General features: G+C 44.0%; 1 protein-coding gene across 1 annotated transcript in view; it reads right to left on the reverse strand.

The window, feature by feature from the left end:
* RNF149 (ring finger protein 149) overlaps window positions 1-17,504 on the reverse strand; it is a 34,020-nt gene extending 16,516 nt beyond the window's left edge. Inside the window, exons 1-3 of the mRNA XM_017847789.1 lie at window positions 16,895-17,504; window positions 2,750-3,000; window positions 1,759-1,827 (exon numbers count right to left, since the gene is read on the reverse strand). Coding sequence (XP_017703278.1) covers window positions 1,759-1,827; window positions 2,750-3,000; window positions 16,895-17,354 — 780 coding nt within the window. The 5' untranslated portion in view covers window positions 17,355-17,504. The remainder of the gene's footprint in view (window positions 1-1,758; window positions 1,828-2,749; window positions 3,001-16,894) is intronic.
* Window positions 17,505-20,218: the final 2,714 nt, after the last annotated feature.

Genomic DNA, 20,218 nt, shown 5'->3' on the forward strand with positions numbered 1-20,218 from the left:
TCTGTTTACACCATAAAGCTTTTTTGCAAGGCTCCTCTTTTTTTCAACCATTATTTTGACAACTTTCAAGAAACAGTCCCTGGAAGCATATTTTCAAAATTGTTCTGTATGGAAAGAGGATAATATCAATTCACTTGTGTTCTCAAAGATTCGATTCAGTAAATTAAACAAATACATCTACGTCTTCTTACACTTAAGAACTTCGATTTCCGGCCAGGCACGGTGGCTCAAGCCTGTAATCCCAGCACTTTGGGAGGCCGAGGCGGGCGGATCACGAGGTCAGGAGATCGAGACCATCCTGGCTAAGATGGTGAAATCCCATCTCTACTAAAAATACAAAAAATTAGATGGGTGTGGTGGCGGGCGCCCGTAGTCCCAGCTACTTGGGAGGCTCAGGCAGGAGAATGGCGTGAACCTAGGAGGTGGAGCTTGCAGTGAGCTGAGACTGCGCCACTGCACACCAGCCTGGGTGATGGAGTGAGACTGTCTTATTAAAGAAGAAAAAAAAAAGAACTGCGATTTCCTGCTAAGGAGGCTAAGAAGGCATGTTCCAAGAGGAATGTAAACCACATGCTTGTCAAGTAACTGACTATGCTGAATATGTGCAGAGTTTGTCACAGGCATTAACTGGAAACTCTATCCCTAAGGACCTTCTGAGTGATCTGCAAATCAGACACTAATCTTAAGCCATGAGATGTGATCTGTTTTTTTTTTTTTTTTTAACTTTTTCTGTTCAACACATTTATATGGAAAGAAAACAATACCCTGCACAAACTGTTAACATTGAACTGCAGTACGAAAGCCATCAGCAAAGGAATGGTAGCCACCAATACAATTCTCGAAGCCTCATTAGTATCAATTCCAAATTAAAAAAAAAAAAAAAATGAAAGGTCTGTAAGCTAGTGTGTTATTTTTGCTTTAATCCTTTAAGGTAAAAGAAAGAGATATACACCATAAGTGCAGGTACTCTTTCTTTCTGAAGGGCAGTAGAGACTGGAGGGTGGAACAGATTTTTGATAACTTAGTGAGATAACATGAAAATCAAAACAGCTACACCAAATCATAGCTGCAAGTCAACACAATTATCAACATTTTAAAGCACACCAGAAGAACTATGAAAAGAATAAATACTACGCATTAGCAACAATTTTCCTTTTAAGGCATCTATTCTCCAAGAATCTGAGCTTCTAGATTAGATTCAGGATTTGTCCTATTTCAAAAATGCTTTAAAATTCTGGTATGATTTTGAACTTTTAAGTGTCAGATTGGCCATGTCAAAATGTTTCCTTTTCCAAAAGTAGTTTTAAAAATCTCTTTTCTCTCCATCCCCACAAATGCCAACATGTCTCCCTGTAACTAAAGGAGTGGACACATAGTCTCAGATTTAACAGAAATGAACTGAAGGTATCAAGCGTTGGTGAAGACTGTATGCTCCTCCACGTCTTTATAGTGATCTGGTTCTAACCAGCACCACTTTCTTCACTGCTGGGAATGTCAGAGCTGTCCAGGAGGGCAGCAACCAGCCACTATGGCTCCCAAAGTGCTTCAACTGTCACCAGTGAGGGGCTCAATTTTAAATTAAATTCATTTAAATGCAAATTGCTATATGTGACTAGTGGCTACCATATTAATGCAGGTCTGGAAGGCTCTTCTCAATGGCAAAATATTTCTGCTAATCCTTCTTTAAAATGAACACGTACAGCATATTCTCTACTCTAAACCACAAAAAAAAAAAAAAAAAAAACAAGAAAATATTACCTTTTCTCCATGCTTTACAGTATGAAGTAGAAGCTGGCCAATAACTTTCTTAGTTTCTTTTCTATGGCTCTTGGGTGGGAAAATATTAATATAGTTATGGAAAAATTTAAATTAAATCACTATTTTTCTTAAAAGTCACAAATACAATACACATAAGCATACAGAAAACATTTCACTTGAAAGGCAAAGTCAAATGACTATACTGAAAATAACTTTTAATGGCAAAACCACAATTACTTTTGCACCAACTTAAAAAAAAGCCCCAAACAACAAAAGCCATTCAAGTCTTAATATGCAGAACAGCCATATGTAACATTAAGAGGTATGTGACCAAGAGTACTGATTTTCAATTTCTTTTCTGAAGAAGAAACCACATCTTATTTTTAAATATTGTCAAGAAAGTAAGAAGCTAAGGATGGGTTACCCTATGCTCATCTACTCAAGTACCTAAAAGGAAAAGGCCTCTTCCTAGTACTCAAGACAGAAAAGTCAACTTTCCACAATGACAGAAATAAGTGGGACGTTCAAAAGGCCTGCCTTGGGAAGCCACTGGCTTTCTGACGGCCCTTCTCTTCGCTGTCACTGAAACAGATAAATGGCTTTACTACAGCTCCATGATGGAGACAGAGAGGCCCCCATTTCCTCTCTGCTCCTCACCTTTAGGTCTCATCAGAGAATGAGGGCTACCTAAGGACAGGTCCACCCTTAACTCAGGCCTTTTCATCACTCCTTTGTGTCTGGCAAGGGACTAAGAGGGTTCCTGCAGGAAATAAATGTGTAAAAGGTAACCCAGACTTAAAGGTATCTAATTTCCCACAAAACAAAACATTTAACATAGTCCAATTAAAAGTGATTTCCAAAAGTCATGTGAATACTTAAATAATATAAGCAAAATAAAAGAATATGGTCAAATGTAACTTCCAGGAATACATATAGAGCATATTTATGAACTATCTTTTAAAAATCAAAATTCAGAGTTATCCATCATTACCTGACTTCCAATCTGAGAGCCAGTATATAGGAAACGCTGTATATAGTAAAATATTAGCCAGGCTAACGAGATAATCATCATGGTGATGAAGGCGATGGCCACAAACACCACAGACTGACCACTGATGAACTCCTGTACGTGCCGAGTGCCAACCCCTATGGTCATCGTTACTGGAATTCCTTTCTGCACCAGCTCCAAAATTTCTCTTCCTTTTGGATAGCTAATCATAACGACCACTATATTTCCTGTTCCTGTAGGAAAGAACAAAGAAATCAACGTGAAGAACACAAAATATGATACAGAGAACATTAAATTAAATATAAGGGTACTATGTTCATCTGCATATATAAATACATTAGAAAAAATTCCATGGAAAACATAAGTTACCAAACCTGGTTCCAAAAGAAACTGATGACATTAGAAGTAATAAAATCAATCACTAAGAACTACTCCCCCGGCCAGGCATGGTGGCTCACGCCTGTAATACCAACACTTTGGGAGGCCTAGGTGGGTGGATCACTAGGTCAGGAGATCACTAGGTCAGGAGTTCAAGACCGGTCTGGCCAACATAGTGAAACACCATCTCTACCAAACTTACAAAAATTAGCCGGGTGTGGTGGTGGGCACCTGTAATCCCAGCTCAGGAGGCTGAGGCAGGAGAATCGGGGTGAACCGGGGAAGCGGAGGTTGCAGTGAGCTGAGATCCCGCCACTGCACTCCAGCCCCGGTGACTGTGCGAGACCCCATCTCAAAAATAAATAAATAAATAAAAACGATTCCCCCAAAAGCTAGAGTACTGTTCAGTTTCACAGGTGAAGCCTACCACCAAACCTTTAAGGAACAAGTAATACCAACGATATTTAAGTTGTTCCACAGCAGATTAAAAAATTAGAAAGTTTAAAAATTATTTGTAAGACGGCCAGGCGCGGTGACTCAAGCCTGTAATCCCAGCACTTCAGGAGGCTGAGGCGGGCCGATCACGAGGTCAGGAGATCGAGACCATCCTGGCTAACATGGTGAAACCAAGTTTCTACTAAAAATACAAAAAATTAGCCAGGCGTGGTGGCAGGCGCCTGTGGTCCCAGCTACTCAGGAGGCTGAGGCAGGAGAATGGTGTAAACCCGGGAGACGGAGCTTGCAGTGAGCCGAGAAAGCATCACTGCACTCCAGCCTGGGCAACAGAGCAAGGCTCTGTCTCAAAAAAAAAAAAAAAAAAAATTACTTCTAAGATAATAAAACCAAACATGGTAATAAACAACCAACAAAAGAACCATACAAGCCAGGCATGGTAGTTCACACCTGTAATCCCAGCACTTTGAGACGTGAGATCGGAGGATCACTTGAGGCCAGGAGTTGGAGACCAGCCTGTGTAAGTGAGACCATCTTTCTACAAATAATTTAAAGAAAAAACGAGTTGGGAGCAGGTGGTCGAGGCTGCAGTGAGCTGAGATCATTCTACCGTACTCCAGCTTGGGCGACAGAGTGAGACTGTATCTCAATGAAAAACAAACAAAAAACTATACAGATCAATTCCACTTATGAGTACTAATACATAATACCTAAAGCATATTCATTAAAATCAGGGAGACAATATGAAAATTTCTACTATGATTACTATTATTTAGCATTGCTCTGAAGGCATAAACAGACATGAGACAAAAATCAAGAGACATAGAAAAGAAGGGCTAAAATTAAAAATTTTACGTGAATTTAGCTACAAATGAATGCAAGAATCATAAAATATCAGTAACATTAAAAAAGAACTAAAAATGCTGCTTCTAAGTTCACTTAGAAGAAAAACAAGACGATTGGAACGTTTTAAACAGTGAAACCTGGACCGGTCTTTAAGTAATTAAAACATTGTGGCTGTAGCATATGGAGACGCCCACAGAATGAGACAGAATAAAAGTCCAGAAATAGACCCAAATACATTAAAGAATTTAGTGCACAGAAGCAGAATTCCAAATGCATGAGGCAAAATGAATTATTTAAAAAATTATTTGAGGCAACTGGGTATCACCGGTGGGGCGAGTGGGGAGAAGCTGCATCCATTTCTCACAACTTACGCCAAAATAAATCCCAACTAAATCAAAGACTTAAATGTATATATAAATAAAGAGGAAACGTACAATGGCCAGAAGAAAGATGGGAATTAAAAAATATATATTGAAGAAAAGCTTCTCCAAGTATAAAAACTACCTTAGAGGTTCTTAAAAAAAACTTTTTTTTAACTACAGAAAAATGAAAATTTTCTCCATGAGTAAGAGCAAAACCAAGGTCAAAAGAGCAAAAGAGCAATGTCTGTGTCTCTTTGGCCCAGCAATTCTGTGTCCAGGAACGTAACTGCATAGATGTAACCAACGAAGTATCTATAAAGATTTATTGTTGGCTGGGCACGGTGACTCATGCCTGTAATCCCAGCACTTTGCCAGGCACGGTGCCTCACGCCTGTAATCCCAGCACTTTGGGAGGCTGAGGTGGGTGGATCATCTGAGGTCAGGAGTTCGAGACCAGCCAGGCCAAAATGGCAAAACCCCGTCTCTACTGAAGTTACAAAAATTAGCCAGGCGTGGTGGTGGGCGCCTGTAATCCCAGCTACTCAGGAGGCTGAGACAGAAGAATCACTTGAACCCTGGAGGCAGCGGTTGCGGTGAGCCGAGATTGCGCCACTGCACTCCAGCCTGGGCGACAAGAGCAAGACTCTGTCTCAAACAAACAAAAAACAAAAAGAGCAAACGATCAACTTGGAAAATATAGATGTAACGTGTTACAACAAAGACAAAAAACTAATTTCCTGTAAGAGTAATAGAAAAACAAAGAAAACGAAGTTGATTTGCAGAAAAGAAAATAAAAAGGGTTTTTTGTTTTGTTTTATTTTAAAGAGATGGAGTCTCACTCTGTCACCCAGGATGGAGAGTACAGTGGTGGGATCCTAGCTCAATGAAATCTCAAACTCCTGGGCTCAAGTGATACTCCTGCCTCAGCCTCCTGAGTAGCTGGGACCACAGGCACACACCACTACACCTGGCTAATTGTTTTCATTTTTTGTAGAAATGGGGTCTCATTATGTTGCTCAGGCTAGCCTTGAACTCCTGGCCTCAAACAATTCTCCCACCTCGACCTCTCATAGTGTTGGGCTCCTGGCATGAGCCACTCTATGCTTGGCCAACTGGATATTTTAAATAGCAGCTTTATTGAGATATAATCCACATACCACAAAATTCACCTTTTTTTAAGTGTACAAGTCAGTGGTTTTTAGTAGATTTGTAAAGCTGTACAACCATCATCACTATCTAATTCCGTAACATTTTCATTACCCTAAAAAGAAACCCTGTGTCCACTGGCAGTCACTCTCTCCCTGCAAAAGCGATTTTAAACACATTAAAAGTCTTCCTTGGTAACAAATGAAAACATTTCCTGTAAGATTGGCAAAGACCAAAAAGTCTGATATACTATATTGGCAAAAATAGGCATGAATCAGCACTCTCGCACACTGCTGGTGGGGTGGTGAATAAATTACTATACTCTTTCTACGAAAGGCAATGGCATTTGAAAAATTCTAAATGTCCATGTCTCTTTGGCCCAGCAATTCTGTGTCGAGAAACGTAACTGCATAGATGTAACCAATGAGGTATCTATAAAGATTTACTGTTGGCTGGGCACGGTGACTCATGCCTGTAATCCCAGCACTTTGTGGGGCCAAGGCGGACGGATCAGGAGTTTGAGACCAGCCTGGCCATCATGGCAAAACCTTGTCTCTACTTAAAAGAAATACAAAAATTGCCGGGAGCGGTGGCTCAAGCCTGTAATCCCAGCACTTTGGGAGGCCGAGGCGGGCGGATCACGAGGTCAGGAGGTTGAGACCATCTTGGCTAACACGGTGAAACCCCGTCTCTGCTAAAAATACAAAAAATTAGCCAGGCGTGGTGGCGGGCGCCTGTAGTCCCAGCTACTTGGAGGCTGAGGCGGGAGAATGGCATGAACCCGGGAGGCGGGGCTTGCAGTGAGCTGAGATCCGGCCACTGCACTCCAGCCTGGGCGACAGAGCAAGACTGCGTCTCAAAAAATAAATAAATAAATAAATAAATACAAAAATTAGCTGGGTGTGGTGGTGCATGTCTGTAGTCCTAGCTACTTGGGAGGCTGAGACAGGAGGATCACCTGAGCCTAGGAGGCAGAGACTGCAGTGAGCCGAAATTGCACCACTGCACTCCAGACTGGGCAACAGAGCAAGACACTGTCTCAAAAATAATAATAAAATTAAATAAATAAAAAAGATTTATTGTCAATGTTTTTTCCTAAGTTTTCACTATCACAATATACATGTCCATCGAAAAGAAAAAAGCTATATATATTACAGTATGTGTATGAAGACTGAAGTAGCAGCTCTGTAAGTAATGACAGTACTCAAGACAGAGTACACAACATGTACACAGAGTACACAGCATGCTCTCCACAACACACAACATGTAAACTGTGTGGAGAGCATGCTGTCCTTAAAAATACAAAACAACAACAAAAACCCAAAGACCTACATGCCCCTATAAACACATACTACCCTCTGGAAGGCTACCCCAGAGACTGGAGACCATGACTGTTTCTGGGGAGAGGCTCTACGGGATGCAGGACGGGGTGGGGGGTCTTATTTGCATAGTAAGAATTCTGTATCACGTGCACATATTAGCTATTCAAAAAATAAGTTTAAGGCGTGTTGGTTCATGTCCATAATCCCAGCACTTTGGGAGGCCGAGGCAGGTGGATCACTTGAGGTTAGGCGTTTGAGACCAGCCTGGCGAACATGGTGAAACCCTGTCTCTACTAATATTACACAGCAAAAAATTAGCTGGGCGTGGTGGCTCATGCCTGTAATCCCAGCTACTCAGGAGGCTGAGGCAGAAGAATTGCTTGAACCTAGGAGTCGGAGGATGCAGTGAGCCAAAATTGCGCCACTGCACTCCAGCCTGGGCGACAGGGCGAGACTCTGTTTCGAAACAAAACAAAAAATAACTTGAAAGGGTATATAAAGAACGTTTCCTGACATCACAGTAAAACCACATTTTAACACTATTTTATTGTGGAGAGAAATTTCATCTGTAGCAAATCCACTGTGGATCTCAAGCTTTGGGATTTAGTTACTGAAACACCAGAAGGACACCCTTCTAAGGTAGCCCCTATGTGGAAGCTGATCCTATGATCTGATGACCTGCCTGTCTAAAAGGGTCCCTTGGCAAGAACTGTAGTTTCCAAAGCACCCACACAACCAACCATGTCATCACAAGGCGACACAACAAGGAGGAAGGCATTTTCTGCCATCATGAAAATAAACATCTAGCAGTTAAGAAGGACGTGTATAGAAAGAATTATGATGGTTATATCTGATATAATTATATGGCACTTTGCAAGCTAGAAGTCTTTTTTGTAAACCCGCTTTTGTGGAAAATTCCAAGCACGTACAAAGTAGAAAGAACAGTACAACGAACTCTCATGTTTCCATATCAGTTAAAAGCTTTTATGCAGAAAACTAAACTATGCTATGATGATAGTTGAATCAATTTCTGGTACTGATACCACATTCTTTGTGTGGTAACAGGGAAGAACACGTTTACATTTATAACTCACTTGAAGCAGGAAAAGGCCACACTATCGTTCTACGGCTGAGTGTTTAGAAATCCTAGGGAGTTGCTCAATGTCACACACCACCTGAAAAAGCCAGTTCTAAAATCTGAAGACCCAGTTCCGAGGTAGTGTCCCTTCCCTGCACCCCTTCATAGGATCACAGGCTCCATAGCCAGACAGACCTGGGTGCAAATATCACTGTTATCCATTGCCTGGGGGGCTGGATAAATCCATGCTCACTGAGAATGCTTCTGCAGCTACAAAATGGGGATGAGAATGACTCTATTTCAGACTACCACTTTTGCAATAAGAAAGCAGAGTAACAAAGAGGTACAGAAGTAAGGGGACTTCTGTTTGGGGTGGAGGGAAATCTCCCCAGGCACACTGAATCACATCTCAAAGGAGAGAAAAGTTTACAAAGCAAAGGAAGAAGGTTTCTAGACGGTAGACCACAACAATATATTTGGGATGGTGACCAGCCCAGTTTGGCTGGTGACTAAGATACATGTAAAGGTATCTTGTTGAATAAATGAACGGATGAGTGGGAGACAGAAGATTAACTGAGATTAAAAAGGTTCTTCAACACCTACAATCTCAAGGCTGGGGGTGGGGGAAGGGATACTGCTGCAACAAGTATCAGGACACCCTGCACAGAAAACACTTGCAATATCAATCTGAAATTTCTCACCTAGGAAATCCGTCTTAGTTTGCTGAGTTAAAAGAAATTATTATTATTTTTATTTATTTATTTATTTTTGAGACAGAGTCTCGCTCTTGCTCTGTCGCCCAGGCTGGAGTGCAGTGGCACGATCTCAGCCTTGGCCTCCCAAAGTGCCGGGAACAGAGGCGTGAGCAACCACGTCCGGCCATGGATCTCTTGACCCTAGAGAGTTTGAGACCAGCCAGGGCAACATGGCAAAAATCCTGTCTCTATTAAAGCAAACCAAAAAAACCTGCCTAGCATGAGGACTAAACAGTTTGCTATATTATAATCATAGCAGCAAGACTGCTTCTGGAAATTATTTTAAATTAACAAAACCCAGAACGAAGACTCTTTATACCCTGAGATTTGCTTTTCCAGAACATTTCTGGGGACGAACTGGAGACAGGGCAGTTGGGGAAAAAACACGCTAGTTCAAGGGTCAGCATGTGCATAACCCCAAGGGGTGCCAGGCATGGGCACCTTGTAGGCCCTACTCTTGCCTCTGATACATCGCCGCCTCTCTGGTCAATACTAAAGAGCTAAGCTGCTCAAGTTATTGTGTACGACCCCTCCTTAATTGGCACATGAGACCAAGTCACAGCTTATTTCCAAACTAAATGGCTGGATTTTTTCACAGAAACTCAAAGACTTGGGATGACAGAGAAAAAGCCCTTTGAGGTTATATTTTCCTTCTCCAGGCCTCAACATTGTTACCAATATTGCTTGACTAAAAAATGTCACCTTGCACAATCCCTCTTCCCCAAAAGAACCTATACACCTTGGCATTAGACAGGAAAATTTCTTGAAGGCAATTTATGTTTTTTGTTTTACACTTAGCAAAATATCTTTGCACATAGTACATAATCATACATCTACTTGCTGAACAACAATAAATACCGAATATAGTGTTTTTTGTTTTTTTGTTTTTTGAGACAGGGTCTCACTCTGTTGCCCAGGCTGGAGTACAGCTGCACGATTATAGCTCGCTGCAGCCTTGACCTCCCAGGCTCAGGCGATCCTCCCATCTCAGCCTCTCTAGTAGCTGGGACTGTGCCACCACACCCAGTTAATATTTGTTTGTTTATTTATTTATTGAGACGGAATCTTGCTCTGTGGTGCGATCTCAGCTCACTGCATGCTCTGCCTCCTGGGTTCACACCATTCTCCTGCCTCAGTCTCCCTAGCAGCTGGGACTACAGGCGCCTGCCACCATGCCCAGCTAATTTTTTTGTATTTTTAGTAGAGACGGGGTTTCACCGTGTTAGCCAGGATGGTCTTATCTCCTGACCTCATCATCTGCCCGCCTCGGGCTCCCAAAGTGCTGGGATTACAGGTGTGAGCCACCGTGCCTGGCCTGCTAATTTTTATTTTTGTATTTTTTGTAAAGATAGGGTTTCACCATGTTGCCCAGGCTGGTCTCAAGCAATCTGCCTGCCTAAGCCTCCCAAAGTGCTGGGATTACTGGTATGCATCACGATGTCCCACTTCAAAGACAGTATTTTTAACAAACCAAATCACCCGTAACACAATTTAACATTCTTCTGTACCAAAAAATAAACTTGTGCTGACTTCTGTTTCTTTTCAAATTTCTGTGTTTCTCTTATCACCTTGTCAAAATAATAAAAAGGAAAAAAGTTCTGACTTGGTCAACAGCTTTAAAATTCTTCTGGATGACATGAGTCTAGTGTACTATTTCTCCTCCCAAGACAGCTATTTAAAGTAGATTTCAACATTCTCTTGAAGGAGAAGAGAGCTATTGAAATATTTAAAGTAGTGGATTAGATTTCTGTTCTAGAAAACTAATTTAGGCGGCTAGAAATCATTTCAAAGTTCCACAAAGAGAATACTACAAACTTTCAGGTTTTCTTTTCCCCAATAACTTAACTGCAACACTCTCTCTGCTTTTTTTCCCCTCCTCTCTGGATAATTTCTGGTCAAATCTTTAAGGTTCAGCATAAGCTCAACTTAAGACTTTTCAGCACCATCCGCCTCTTAGATACCTCTTTTTGCACACCTACTGTAATTTATTTATAGGTCTCCCTCACTAGACAAGTACTACCTGTTCTTATTTATTAGTTTTTGTAGCCCTAGCATCAAGCAGTGATGGCCTATAAAAGGCTTCTACATGAATGAATAAAACTGAAAACTGGCCCATCTTTTATTGCTAAAGTTAAAATGACCCAATAAGGCGAATTCCCAATAAAGAGATTCCCTAGCAGGTGAATTTGGTGAATTCATCAATATGAAGGTAAATATCACGGAAATCTGAAACATTATGCAAAACAAACGTTTTTATGGTTGGTTAGGTGAGTTAGGAGTACCCCAACATAAGTGCAATTCTCTTTTTGGCACAGAATTTTAAATTATGTTTTGGACAATGTGTCTTGCTCAAAACATTTTGTATTTTGAATATAATACTCAACAATGTTAAGAACTCTTTTGCAATTTTCCCAAATGCACTGCTTTTTCTCAGATCTTCATTCAGCCTTTTGCAATATTGCAAAAGGCTGTTTCTGCCACCCAGAATGTCCTATAGCCCACTCACCTCTACCGCACACAACACACCTTCCCCATCGACTTTAACTTGTCCTTCAAAACTCAACCTTGGCCAGGTGTGGTGGCTCACACCTATAATCCCAGCACTCTGGGAGGCCGAGGCAGGACAGCTTGAGTCCAGGAATTTGGAAGCAGCTGGGCAACACAGGGACACCCCATCTCTACAAAACATTTAAAAAATTAGCCAGGTGTGGCAGCATGCACCTGTAGTCCCAGCTACGCAGAAGGCTAAGGTGGGAGGACTGCTTGATCCCTAAAGGGCAAAGCTACAGTGAGCTATGACTGTGCCACTGCACTCCAGCCTGGGCAACAGACTGAGACACTGTCTCTAAAAAAAAAAAAAAACACCAAAACCAACCAACCAAAAAACCCTCAACCTTTCTGGGAAGTGTCCTAGCTAATCTCATCCTCTGTGAGGCTATGAGGTGCCATTTCTGTCTTCCTATAGCACCAAAATACATTTTATTTTATTTCTGAGAGAGAGTCTTGCTCTGTCGCCCAGGCTGTAATGCAGTGGCACAATCTTGGCTCACTGCAACCTCTGCCTCCCAGTTCAAACTATTCTCATGCCTCAGCCTCCCAGGTAGCTGGAACTACAGGCGCTTGCCTCAATGCCTGGCTAATCTTTTTTCGTATTTTTAGTAGAGACGGAGTTTTTCCCATGTTGGCCAGGCTGGTCTCGAACTCCTGACCTCAGGTGATCCACCTGCCTCAGCCTACCAAACTGCTGGGATTACAGGTGTGAGCTACTGTGCCCAGCCTCAAACTACATTTTAAATTCAAATCTAAATTTTTAGATAATTTGTGAGAGTGTAGCATTACAGATCATCAAGAACTTATTATCCATTCATAAAAGACTATTTAACTTGCTCTGCAAATACAAAATGCACACCCCTATCAACATGTGAGCTCTCTGAAGGTCAGGGATTTTTTAAAAAATTTTCTTTCTATACCTCTAATCAATAGGAGGGATTTCTTACACATCTTTGTAACCTCCCCTGCCACCCACTCCAACTCTGGCAGATTCCCAAATATAGCTCCAAGCCTTGCCAGTACTTGGCACTCAGTAAATAACTGTCAAAAAATGAAAGTGCCATTCTTAAAAGACCATGCCAAGATTTCAGCTAAAGGATCAGCCTATTCGTTAACAAACACATGTACGTTAACTTAAGGCCAATATCCTGTAAAAGCTTTTGTTGTAGTGCTTTGATGTTTACTAATTTCCACCTACCTTGGTCAAGTTTACTTTGATACCTTTGCAACACCTGCATTAAATCCCTTTCCTTAGCCAGGTGTGGTGGCTTACACTCCCAGCACTGTGGGAGGCCGAGACAGGCAGATCGCTTGAGCTGAGGGAGAACAGCCTGACCAACATGGCAAAACCCCATCTTTACAAAAAGTACAAAAATTAGCCAGACGCGGTGGCGTGTGCTTGTAGTCCCAGCTACTTGGGGGGCTGAGGTAAGAGGATCACTTGAGCCTAGGATGCAGAGGTTGCAATGAGCCAAGATCATGCCACTGCACTCTAGCCTGGGTGACAGAGCAAGACTTTGCCTCAAAAAAAACAAACAAACAAACAAACAAACAAAAAAACACCCTTTCCTTTACACCTGCTAAGCACCTGTGCATACTGCAATTATGAGGTTCAAACCACATAGTCTGGAAAGTTCTGTGTATCACTCCCCCTGGACCATACACCTCTTAAGGGCAGGCCTGTGTCCTATGCATTTCTATCCCTGAGCAGGCATAATACTTAACCCAAAGTGGCTGCTGAATATATGTCTGCTAAAGTAAACAGAATTGACTTTGGAAATTAGTAACAGTCCTTATAGTTGTTCTGACAAAAAATTAAAATCACTTTTTTTTAGAGCCACAATAAAATACTGATTTAAATCCCAAAATAATCTTGTACTGGATTCTAGTAGAGACAAGCAAGATTTCAGAAAAACTGGAGAAATTCTCCTGAGGCTTGGGAAGAGACTACCAGTATTATTATTATTATTATTATTTTTTTTTTTTTTTTTTTTAAACAGGGTCTCACTCTGTCACCCAGGCTGGAGTGCAGTGGCGCAATCTTGGCTTACTGCATCCCCTGACTCCCGGGTTCAAGTGATTCTCCTGCCTCAGCCTCCCGAGTAGCTGGGACTACAGGCCCGCACCACCATGCCCAGCTCATTTTTGTATTTTTAGTGGAGGCGGGGTTTCACCATGTTGGCCAGGCTGGTCTCGATCTCTTGACCTCATGATCCACCTGCCTCAGCCTCCCAGAGTGTTGGGATTACAGGCATTAGCCAACGCGCCCAGCCTAGTATTCAATTTTATAGGCAGGCCACCTCCACCTATTTCATAGAAAATCAATGTTACACAGAACAGTGAGAACCACTGAATCAGTGGTTTTTCCTGGCTCTAGTCACACTCTGGCTAAACACAGAAACCTAAGTCTGAGCCATCTTCAAGGCTGGCTGTACACAGTCACCTTGTGACTTAATTCCATTCTCAAAAAGTCACACTGGGTACCATCATGCCCAATGTGGCCACATTCTGTAAGGGTCGTTTCATTTCTGCAGTCACCACTACAGTACTGGCCCTTATATTTCTACTTAGACTAGCCCCACAGTCTAAGTGGATTCTGTTTCCAGTTGTTGCTCTGTTTAATTCATCCGTCACACTGCTACCAAACTAATTTCCCTTTAATCAGTGCTTCAAAACGTTGGATAATTTTGTTGGCCCCTCCCCGACTCTCTAAACGTTTGGCAATATCTGGAGACATCTTTGATTGTCAGGACTGGAATTTAGTGGGTGGAGGCCAGGGATGCAGCTAATATATCCTACAATGCACAGGACAACCCCCGCCCCAACACACACAGAGACACACATGTGGTGAGGGGGTAGGGACAGGGAGGAAGAGGAAGAGGAGAGGGAGAGGGAGAGAGAACAAAGAATTATCTGGCCCTAGATTACTATGTTGTCCCGGGCTAGTCATTTAAACTCCTTGAGCGTCAGTTTCCTCATCTGTATGTACTCCGTGGTCAAATATCTACCTTAAAGGCTGTTGGGAAGAGTAAGTCACTCTATGCAGAACACTGAGCTGTGTCTGCAGACTGGACACTTCACACATCTTTAAATTGTTTCGTTGGTCTTTTCTCTCAAACAGAATTATTCTCTCACTAAAAAAGGCTAGAATGGACACCAATAATGGGAAGAGAAGCTCCCAAGAAGTGGATTTCACATGAACATCAGACGTGTTTTTCTGGGCCTGGATAAATTACATGTCAATAACATAAGCAGGCAAGGTTGCTGAGCCATGGTTACAACAAGTGCTATTAGCCGGAAAAGGGGGTTCTTAAAGCTATTATCAAAAAATGCAGTAAGTAGATTTGGAAAACTGTAGGCTGATGAACCTGCCATTTGAAAAAAAGTCTACGTTAAGATGGGTGTATGAGGACCCAGCAACAGAGAATCACGGCACACTAACCTCTTTTCTTTGACAGAACTACTAAAGTTGATAGGATGTACGTGGAGTGCTATGTCAAATCTGACAGGACCTTTCATGACACTCTTGTGGAAACGCAGCCTGGGTACCATGACAATTAAATAGATTTGTAACCACTGGAATAACCGCACCGAACGTGGTGCCTAGCCCAGTGCCACCACATGGACATCTGCTCTCATTCCCATGCCCTCCTTTCTGCTGCAACTGAGGAACTGTCCTTGGACTGCCTGTGGCCAAGCCTCCAGGGTTCTGGACCCAGCCTTCCTGCCCTCTGGAAGACTCCAGCAGATCACTCCCACCCAATTTCAAACACACCCTACCAACTTTGTCCCACCATCCCGTACTCCCACAATTTCTGCCCATTCCTCTGCATCTCCCTCAGTCTTCAATTTTCTTGAAAGAGTTGTCTTAACAGTCCTTACTTCCTCTCAACAGTCTCTCAGCTGGCTACTTTTCCCATCATTTCACAAAATAGGCAAATCCAAGGTTATTTTTCTGTCCTCACTTTACTGTTAGGTCCTGAACTTGCACTCAGGACGCCAAAACAGAGAAAAAACGTAAGTATAGGAAAAATAATGTCTGATTTAGTAGCAGTGGAAACTTAAAAAAAAAATTAACCACATTAAGCTGAGACTGAGTCAACTAGTTGTGTGATGCATAAAGTGGTTATCTTACATAACAGAATATGTTCACTCTCTGTGTACTGGTCGTTATTTTACCCGGAACTTAGTTTTAAGGATATTTTGCAAAATAAGACTTAAACTATGACTACTGCCTGAAGATACAACCTGCTGCCCTAGGGAATAGTATGTGTAGGAAGGGTTGCCTGGCAAATAGCAAGGTCTTATTATTATTTTTTTTTCTTGAGGTCTTGCTCTCCCGCCCAGGCTGGAGTGCAGTGGCACAATCACAGCTCTCACTACAGTCTCGACCTCCTGGGCTCAAGTGATTCTTCCATCTCAGCCTCTTGAGTGCCTGGGACTAGAGGCGGGTGCCACCCTGCCCACGCGATTTTTAAAAATTTTTGTAGGATGGTGTCTCACTATGTTGGTCAGGCTGGTCTCGCACTCCTGGGCCTCAAGCGATCCTCCCACCTCGGCCTCCCAAAGTGCTGGGATTACAGGTCCCAAGGTCTGGTCTGGAATGAATACAGTAATTTCAAAATTTCGATCGTAACTCAAGACTCACTGAATCTGTCCGGCAGTAGAGCCAGTGTTATAACTCTAAATTTAGCAAGTCAGAAAGCACAGGTCAAGGTTTACTGACTCAGTCAGATGCAGGTTTTCTGACTCAGAGTTTAGAATATTCAGACATGATTCAAGAAAGTGAAGAAACCAGAGTGCCAAAGAGCCATCACCTTATGTTGATGAACAACCGATCCTGGGGCGCACTGGGTTAAGAGCCTGGATTCCTACTCACCCCTCCGACTTTCGGAAGCGGTGAATGGAAAGGGGACTATGATTAGGAATATGAGATTTCCCCACCTGTTAGAACCACAAGGCTCCTTCTGTGGATTTTAACGTCTTTAGTACTCCCTTCGCCCCATGGATCAAAGGCGAAGATTATATCTCGTCTGCAGACTTACCTCCCTCCCAACAGCGCTCGGGGAGCCGCACCGAGCAAATGAGGGCTTCCCTGAGAGTTCCAACAGCCAGAGGCCCGAGAATCGTGCCAGGCCCGCTTCGCGGCCTGCGGTTCAGGGCCAACCCTGAAGACCCCAGCCTCGGCTGCCGCGCAGAAGTCCCCCTCCCGTACCCTCGCGCCCCGGCCTGCTCACCCGCGTGGGACATGGGCATGGTGAGGTTCCCGTAGCGCTCCTCGTTGTAGAGGACCACGGCCGAGGCGTTCCTCCGCGCCGCCACCAGCACCTTGTCCTTGAAGGTGCAGCCCCCGCGAGCCACCAGGGCGACCCAGGGCGCGGCCCCTCGGCCGCCGGGCTCGGGCACGAAGAAGCGCGTGTCGGGCGCGCAGCCCTCGGGGTCTCCGCCGGGCGCCCACGGGACGCCCACCAGGCCCTGAGCGCCCTCCTTGGGCGAGCTGTCGCCGAAGCGGCCGCTCTCCGAGACGCTCCACACCGTCAGGTTGGTCTGCGGGTCCACGTACTCGATGCTCACCACCGCCGAGAACCACTCGAGAGCCCGGCCCCGGGCCCCCGGCGCGCACACGGCCAAGGCGAGCAACGCCAGAGCCAGCGCGCCGCGGGCCCCAACACCGGCCTCGGGCCGCCGCCACGCCATAGCAGCACAGCTGAGCTGACTGAAGGCAGGCAGGGGTCACGCGCGAGCGCTGCGCGTCCGCCGAGCGCAGAAAAGCTGACGCCCACCGCCGCCCGGGAAGACTGAGGCGCGGTCAGGGCCGGGGCCGCTGCGCACGCGCACTTGGCAGAGCGGACGAGGGGCGTGACCGGCCCTGGCCCCGCCCCCCGCCCGATCAGCCGCGCAGTGCGTAGGCGTAAGCTCCGCTGAGCCGCGGACCGCGAGCCGTTCAGGGCTCTCGGGCGCCTGTGGGCGGAGGCTGGGCGCGCAGCCTATACCAAAGTTTGCGCCACGGCTGACCCCTTGGCTAGGGGCCGAGTTTGCGCAACAGGACGTCTAGCTCCCCTGAAGTGAGGGGAAGTAACTCCAGAGAAACGGGAAGCTTCCCTGAAAGCAGGCGTGGACCGCGGTTCAGTAAAATCGCTTAACAGATGTTTGTGGAGAGTTTATTGTGCAAGGCACATGGCAGAGGCCTTGTCTAAATCGTTTCAAAGTTAATTAGCCAAGCCTGTTGGCGTCCGCCTGTAGTTCCCACTCGGGAGGCCGAGGTGGGAAGATCACCTGAGCCCCGCAGGTGGAGGCTGCATTGAGCCGAGATCACCACTCCTCTCCAGCCTGGGCGACTAGGGAGGCAATTTAAAAAACAAAAAAACAAAAAAAAAAAAACCAAGTTACACACACACTATCCAACTGCCTTTTGCTACCAATATTATGATGCTAGTTGATTCCTTACAGCTTAAGTAGATTTACAACAGCCATTTTGTTATAGTATTTTATGTATAATCTGTAATTTTGAAATAATCAGGCATAGCCATACAACGTGTCATTTAGGTAGTCTGATGCCTGCTACTGATGACATACAACGTAAGTGCTCATTTGGGCATCAGACTACCTAAATGAACACCTATGTTGTATGCCAATAAAAAAGGGAAAAGGATTTGTTGTTTGGACATCAATACCCAGTGATACAGAATCCATATAAAACTACTGTGAGTACAAAGCCTACTGCTGTCAGAAAGGAAGTTCAGAACATTGATTTCAGATAGACTCATCTTCCCATGTTAAGGGTCTATAACTGTAGGAAGTAGGTTGTTGCCGCCCGCATCACGTGTTTTTTTGTTTTGTTTTGTTTTGTTTTGACAGAGTCTCCCTCTGTTGCCCAGGCTGGAGTGCAGTGGCGCGATCTTGGCTCACTGCAACCTCTGCCTCGCAGGTTCAAATGATTCTCCTGCCTCAGGCTCCGGAGTAGCTGAGATTACAGGATCGCACCACCCACCTAATTTTTGTATTTTTAGTAGAAATGGGGTTTTGCAATGTTGGCCAGGCTGATCTTGAACTCCTGACCACAGCCTCCCGAGGTGCTGGGATTACAGGAGTGAGCCAGTGCCCCCGGCCTGCACCACGTGTTTTTTGTTGGGCCTTAAACCCTCTCCATTTCCGCTTTGTTGCTGTCTTTCTTGGACTGTCTCTGTGCTCCAAAATGCAGTCTGACCCACAGACTGTAAGTTTTCCATGAAGTTGGATCTCCTCTCCTTTCCCATTAGGAAACTGAATTTTAAAAGGCCCAAAGGGGGCTTAAATTATCGTGGTCTATGCAGGCTGAGAACCGGTTTTAGGAACGCCTCCACCACCACCCTTTATGCTGCAGCAAAACAAATACTGTAGTTCCCAATAAACGTGTCCTTGCAGTTTCATGTTAGGTCTTGCAAATTCATTTACTTCTTTCTCCAATGACCTGCTCCTGGCTCTTGTCCCAGCAAACACTAAGTTAGTCTTCAAGTGTTAACTCAAAAGCTATTTTTTTTGGTGAAACCCACCTTGGGTAACTATGGGCAAACTTGGGTTCTCCTCCAGTTTTCCATGTTGCTTGTGTATGTTTGTACATTCATGATGTAGCAGCAATACTGCTTTCCAAGTTTTGGGCCGCCTTTTAATGTTGTGAACTTCGCAAGGGCTAGGATTGTGTCCTTGGTCTTTTCATGAGCCTACCTCAACTAGCACAGTGTTGGATGTGTAATTGATAAGTAATTGATAATTTCTGAAATAGGCAGAATAGTTTTTTTTTTTTTTTTTTTTTTTTTTTTTTTTTTACTGTTCAGAGTTCAGTACTCAGGACTGGTTACAGGCTTGTTGAGCAAAGTCCAGCAAGCTAATAGGAACAGACCTTGCAGCTGTTGAGCTCAGCACCGTTCCTTGGTCTTTATTTTTTTATTACTAGCTCCAGGCCTCAGTTGGTTTTCCTTGATCCAAAGTTGCCACCACTACCTCAAATCTTCAGGACCTTCTTTCCCTACCCTGGCTGCCAGGGGCCTTCAGTCTGGTTAATTCCCCTTCCGTACTGCCCCAGAAGAAAAACTAACAAGCCTTCCACCTCACTCTTTGGTGTGGGGAGGGAGAGAAAGGGTGCGAGAGGTGTCATTATCTTTTCTTTTAATCATTTTATTGTAGAAACTTTCAGATACTTTCAAAAGTAGAGAGACCGGTGTAAGAAACGTTACGCACTTATAACTTAGATTCAACAATGATCTGTAACCATGATAGGTCTATTGCCTGAAGCACATGGTGAGTCAATACACTGATACACCAGATTGTAGCAGAGAGGTTTAATTGTAGAGCTGCTGAACCAGGAGATGAGAGAAACCTCAAATCCATCTCCCAGAGGAGTTTGGGACTAGGGTTCTTAAGAGTTTTAGAGTGGGCTAAAGCGTGGAAATCATTGGTTGGATGATTGAAGAGTGCAGAGTGTAAAATCATGGGATAGGGAGCTGAAGAAATCGTATTCTTATGATGATTCTGTTCCTCTGTGGAGGTCTTCAGATTGGTTGGCATCATCTGTTTTACTGGAA

The sequence above is a fragment of the Rhinopithecus bieti genome, unplaced genomic scaffold (assembly GCF_001698545.2).
Source record: "Rhinopithecus bieti isolate Rb0 unplaced genomic scaffold, ASM169854v2 scaffold_28016, whole genome shotgun sequence".
Lineage (NCBI taxonomy): Eukaryota > Metazoa > Chordata > Mammalia > Primates > Cercopithecidae > Rhinopithecus > Rhinopithecus bieti.